We start from the raw sequence: 6,530 nt of genomic DNA on the forward strand, positions 1-6,530 counted from the left end.
CCCCTACTTTCAGCTGACAGCTGCTTTTAACTGTATTGAGTTTGATGACGCCTGTGGGATATTCTTTGGTGTCCCCATCTACTTGTGCCCAGGCATCACTGTCAGAATCCTGTGTAAAACCAAACAGAAACATTACAGCAAGGAAATATAAATGCTCACTGTCATGTCCTACCTTCCAGCCTTACCCATAAAGTTTTGCACACGTTGTATCCACATTAGTGGGCCTAAAACAGTTTTGACCAGTTTACAGATGTCCAGTAAAGAAGAAATTAAGTATTGAAGTCTTCCTCACACTCAATCCTTGTTAGATTGTACTAGCTCGTGTATTCGAGGCAGAGTTATGATCTATCTCAGTGTGCAGTATACACAACCGGAGATGGCAAGCAGGCTTAGCACCGTTGAGCTGAGCTCAGCAGTGCAACCCAGTGACATGGACTGCGAACGGAGTTAGTTCAATATATGGCTGCTTCACCTTATGGGTGACGCTACAAGCTTAGCTCATGTGAAGCCAGGAAAATACACCTTTATCCATATGCATCTAAAAAATTATAAAAATTGCATTTCTGCATTATTTGATAGTAACAGTAGAGAGACAGAAAAGGGAGGGATGAGAGTGGTGATGACATGCAGCAAAGGGCTCCGTCCAAATCAACCTTTGGCCACTGTGGTTGGGACTCAGCCTTGCTATGATACGCCTCTACATTTGAATGTATGTATGTTTGTATGCTTTTATGCCTCCACGCTGGCATCAGCCATGGCTTGACACATTATGTTCTTGGGTTGTCCGTCATTATCTCAGGATCACACTGAGGGAATTTCTTCAAATTTGGAACTAAGGTCCACTTGGACTCAAGGTCGAAATTTGGTGGTCAAAGATCACAGGTCACCGTGACCTCACAAGACACGTTTCTGGCCATAACTCAATTCATATGCTAATTAGGACAATTTCATTTTAATTAGGATAAGATGCAACTATGAGAACTTACAAAGCAGGTGTGGTAGAAGTGACTGGGGTCATCCGAAACTTGACCTCAATGCTCCCCTGAAGGAGTGGGTGGAGCCTTCTGGCTGGAATGTAGATTCTGGCAACAACCCTACCCCTCAGCCCCTTACACATAGCATGCTGACATCAGTATTTACCTCAAAGTACAGGCTCATGGAGCAGCAAAGCTAGCATAGCTGTAGACTTTTAGTCTTTGGCAATCTGGTGAGAATGGACTGCAATCCCATGGAAACAAGGAACAAAGCTGGTCTGTCACTCTATGTTGACAAGGCTAGTTAAAATGCACACTAAATTGGAATACGGCAAACAGTGGTTGGCTCCTGTAGTGTGTTTGTTGAAAAACTTGCTACACTGGAACACAGTCCCTCCACCAGCTGAAGACATGCAGCTGACTGGAATATTGTTTCTTGGCTGATGTGCCGAAGCAATCACTCCAAGTTTTAGTCCCTCACCAAACATGAAGAATCAATTCAGCCACCAAACAAAGGCTGACCTCAGCTGCTCTCTCATGTGTCTGAGTTCAGGAAAAAAGTTCCCAGTTGAGCTTCCCACCCCACTTTATAGACTCTGGCCCTTTGCTTGAGTCCTAATACTAGAATGTCTATTACCTGTGTTACCACCTGGCTCAAGGCTAGTTAAAATGCACACTAAATTGGAATACGGCAAACAGTGGTTGGCTCCTGTAGTGTGTTTGTTGAAAAACTTGCTACACTGGAACACAGTCCCCTCCCCCAGCTGAAGACATGCAGCTGACTGGAATATTGTTTCTTGGCTGATGTGCCGAAGCAATCACTCCAAGTTTTAGTCCCTCACCAAACATGAAGAATCAATTCAGCCACCAAACAAAGGTTGACCTCAGCTGCTCTCTCATGTGTCTGAGTTCAGGAAAAAAGTTCCCAGTTGAGCTTCCCACCCCACTTTATAGACTCTGGCCCTTTGCTTGGGTCCTAATACTAGAATGTCTATTACCTGTGTTACCACCTGGCTCAAGGCTAGTTAAAATGCACACTAAATTGGAATACGGCAAACAGTGGTTGGCTCCTGTAGTGTGTTTGTTTAAAAACTTGCTACACTGGAACACAGTCCCAATGAATGTATATAAGCCAGCCTGTGGTAGGGGTGAGCTACTCTGCAACTCTGCACCAGAGTGAGGAAACAGTCAACGCTCTATCCTTACTCTCCGCGTATTGAAGGTAATTGGTGAATACTTACAATGTTCGACTGATTCTTACCTTAGTGAATTTGAAGATATTTTTTTCTAAATAGTTGGGTTTTTTTTGCATGCACGAATCATTGCTATATGTATGAATTTAAACTGCCATGTGTAACACGTTGCAGGAATCAGTCATGGCTGTGGATCCAAAGACAACTTGTTATGATAGCGCTTGTGCCCAAAGCTTTCAGGTATTCTTACAACAGTCCGGAGAGCACAAGGCCATCTTCCAATGTCTTCACAACATCCTGCCTGGAGAATTTAAAAGGTAACTAACAAGAAGAAAGACTATGATTGCTGAACTGCATGTTTGTCAGGACACTCTCCCATTGGCCTTTACAAATCTGTAACCAGAATAAAATATTCAACTGTATTTATGTACATGGCAAACTGGCAGTAAAGCGTTAGTAACATATCAAAAAAGAAATTAGAACGTTCATGTATTTTCTGCTTTACACACACACACACATATATATATATACACACATATATATATATATATATATACACACACACATATATACATATATATATACACACATATATATATATATACATATATATATACACACACATATATATATATATATATATATACACATACATATATATATATATATATACACACATATACACATATATATATATATATATATATATATATATAAATATATACACATACATATATATATATAAATATATACACATACATATATATATATATATATATATATATAGTTATTATGAGCTGTTTATTTATTAATTCACTTTTGCCAATAAAACTTTTTCTTTTATGGTTTTTATTGTAAGTAACAATTACATCCTCGATCAACATCCTTTTCTTTCTATCATATGTTGCAGAATCGGAGTAGACAAAAGCAGCCTGGATGTTCTTGGTGTTGGAAGTGGTGGAGGTATGTGATGAGAAACAACACTGGTAACTGTTGCATGAACACATGTTGTTTGTTGAAGTCATTTTGGCTCAGTTACATACTGTTGTGTGCACTGGCAAAGATCCACGAGTGGAGGAGATTGCGTTACTGTGTGATTCATGTTCTTAAGCAGCAGCTTGATTTAAAGACCAGAGGAAAATACACTTTAGCATGATTTTGATAATAATGATGCCTTTATTTATTGAAATTGAAAGCCTTGAAATTAAATTATATTTAATTTTCCTCCAGAGATGGATTTAATGTATAAAATGAACTATACAAACCTACATATTAGTCAATACCGTATCTATATACAGGACGTTCCCAGAGTTTATCAATTCAAATTGTCCCCCATAAACATTGTGATATTGTTTCAGACCCATATAAGTCAGGCTGGTAAAATAAAAATGCTTTATACCAGGACTGGTATTTGTTTTAAGATGACAGATTTGAGAAACTGTCACAAATTGTAACTTGCCCTTTAATTAAATCTTAGCAACACAGAGCAAGGCATTGGTGGGTTATAGGAGGACACGTTGGTTAATCAAGATCATAGTTTACATGGATGTTTGCATTGTGGCAACATCAAAGTCATTGTTTTTATCCAGAATGATAAGACTATGGAGCTAACACTGCCTCTCTTTTTCTCTCTCTCACACACACACACACACACACACACACACACACACACACACACACACACACACACACACATGCATAGACACACATTTGACCTCATATAGATGACAGGTCCACCTGAAATTAGTTTAGAAAGTTGTAGCAATAATAATGCTGTTTCCACTGACGTGTCCCTGACAGAACTACGGTGTTTTAAAAACACTTTAAAACTGTGAGCTTGCATGGATGCAAGCATCATCTAAAACATCAAATTAAAAGTTAGGAAAATTAGTTTTGAAAGTTTCAGGAATGTTTGCAATGTTCCAAACTAATGTATTTTGATGCGTGAGGTTTTCACATTAAAACAGCATTAAACTGAGGCAATGGGTTTTCAAAGTCTAAATATTTCCTGGTTTCTTTCAGGGGAGGTGGATGCCCAGATACTTACTCTGCTGCAGTCTATATTCCCTACTGTCCCGATCACTACTGACATTGTGGATGGAAGCTCTCAACTCACAGACAACTTCAAAGGTATTTTTATAATTTCCAAATGTGTATTTGTTCCTCATGTGTCTTTGTTGTCTTCATCTGATCATAATCTGTGTTTAGGGTGTTGTCATACACTGTGTATATTGTGTTTCTTAATGTTACTGTCTGCACTACTTTATGTACAACTTATAGTTTTGGTGGCGAAGACCCCCAACCTCCAGAAGATCCCATTTGCTTGGCATTTCATGAGCAGTGAGAACTATGAGAAACAAGTCAAAGCTAAAGGAGATATGAAGAAATTTGACTTCATACACATGGTTCAGGTATTGTGACTTCTATTTTTTGACCTTCAGTTTAATAATGATGTAATGACGAATGGGTCTCACTTTGCGTATGCAATTAGATGGATTTAGCTTCCTCTAAATCCTCCGCTGATGCTAGAAGTCAGTGGGGAGCATATCAGCAGAATTGTTTCTACCAAACAAATGTGCATAACAATAAGTGCTATAAATAGTCATATAATGCACACTACAGTGTTTGAAAACACTTCAAACTGTGGGTTTACATGGATGCAAGCATCATCCAAAAAATCTAATTAACAACTCTCTCCTTAACAGATGATCTACTATGTGGATAACCTCGCCGATACCATCACATTCTACCAGAGCCTTCTGAAGAACAACGGCAGGCTTATGATCATCGTTGAAGCAGGTAAGTAGAACTAGGTTTTCCATACTGCTTCCTGCCCTTCTTCATCATAACCTGTTTCTTAATCTTTACTGAAAAGCAAAACATGTATCAATTTGCATCTCATTTAATTTACCCAGCCCGATACTTACTCATTTCATTTTGTGCTGGAAGAACGGAGCTCTCTTAGATATTTGCATTGAGGACTGTTGAGGTTACCAACCCTCTTAACTGTTATATACAGTCCTCAGATGACCAATAGTCTCTCATGACTGTAACAAAATAACATCAGGGTTTTGTTGTCATTTGTCAATATATTTCTTCTGGATATAATTAATTATTTCATCTCATAATATCCAGCTAACTCTGGCTGGGACATCCTGTGGAAGACTTACAGGAAGGGGCTCGCTTTCGATGGCCTCGCAGATCGTTCATCAGCAGAGATTATTGCCTGCCTGAAGAGCCTGGGTCTGAAATATGAGGAGCACGCCACTACCAACACCTTCGACATCACCGAGTGCTTCAATCCAAGCAGCCAGACTGGAAAGAGTCTCCTGAATTTCCTGACAGCGAAAAACAACTTCTACGAGTCCTTCACCCCAGAGATCAGAGCAGGGATTCTAGACCTTCTCAGAAACAAGTGCAGCACTGAAAAAGATGGCAGGGTAATCATCAACAATAATGGGAGCTGCATCCTTGTTTATGCTTGAGGTGTCTTATGGAAATTGGTTCATACATTCTGTTTTCTGTTCTTGCATTTACTTTACCCTCATCAAAAGTGCAGCATATGTGCCTGTTGCTAAGATTGAGTTTACCATTTGGAGTAGTTTTCAGCCATTTTAGCCTATTTTTATTGGAATGTAAACCAACATTATCAATAAATAAAATGTTTTTCTTTGGAAGTGGTAAAACACAATGGCTGTGTCCGAAATCTCATCCTCTACTCTCATTACAGACATTCAACAGTTGAAAGGTTTTTTTTTCCAATTAATTTATGTTAAAAATATTGTATTTTAGTAGCTCTGCAATAAAGAGGAGCTTTCAATAACCTTCTGATAAAGACATTTAAGTCAAGGATAAGCATGAAAAATTATAGAATACCTCTGTTTGTACAGATAGATTGAATATTTCTATGAAATAAGCAAATTCACGGTAATTTCAAAGATCAACCATTCAAATTGAAAAAGGAAAATGCTGTTTTTTCTTGCTTTTATACATTTTAGCGATTATTTTAAAAGATTGACTGGTGTAATTCTTCTTTAGATGGGCCATACAAATGTGTTCGCATTAGAGCCACAAACTGAGGCTAACTGCTACCTAGAGTGCACCCCTGTTTAAGCAATAAAAGTGTAACGGAGGGAGCTCTTGATGAGGACTCGGACACAGAGTAGAGGTTCAGCTGACGATCTTTTATTTCCAACAAAAAATGCACAGGGAAATCTCTGGAAACAAAAACCTCTCTTAGCGAGGAAGGAAAAAAAATAACAAAGAAATAAAAATGCTCTGGCGAGGAAAGAAGAAAACAACAAAGTAGAACTAAAAAAGCTCTGATTTAACTCAAGGAGCTGTAAAGTCAAAACGTCAAAAG

The 6,530-nt window shown here is 38.5% G+C and overlaps 1 protein-coding gene across 1 annotated transcript; it reads left to right on the forward strand.

Moving 5' to 3' along the window:
• The first annotated feature begins 2,140 nt into the window (after nucleotides 1–2,140).
• Nucleotides 2,141–5,916, forward strand: LOC137892705 (histamine N-methyltransferase A-like). The gene is made up of 7 exons (XM_068738045.1): nucleotides 2,141–2,196; nucleotides 2,342–2,484; nucleotides 3,078–3,130; nucleotides 4,190–4,297; nucleotides 4,448–4,578; nucleotides 4,873–4,966; nucleotides 5,303–5,916. The coding sequence occupies exons 2-7, from the start codon at nucleotides 2,351–2,353 to the stop codon at nucleotides 5,650–5,652; spliced, it is 870 nt and encodes a 289-aa protein (XP_068594146.1). The 5' UTR covers nucleotides 2,141–2,196; nucleotides 2,342–2,350; the 3' UTR covers nucleotides 5,653–5,916.
• The last annotated feature ends 614 nt before the right edge of the window (nucleotides 5,917–6,530 follow it).

This window comes from Cebidichthys violaceus, unplaced genomic scaffold (assembly GCF_023349555.1).
Source record: "Cebidichthys violaceus isolate CVI_PGR_0920_01 unplaced genomic scaffold, fCebVio1.0.p SCAF_11, whole genome shotgun sequence".
NCBI lineage: Eukaryota > Metazoa > Chordata > Actinopteri > Perciformes > Stichaeidae > Cebidichthys > Cebidichthys violaceus.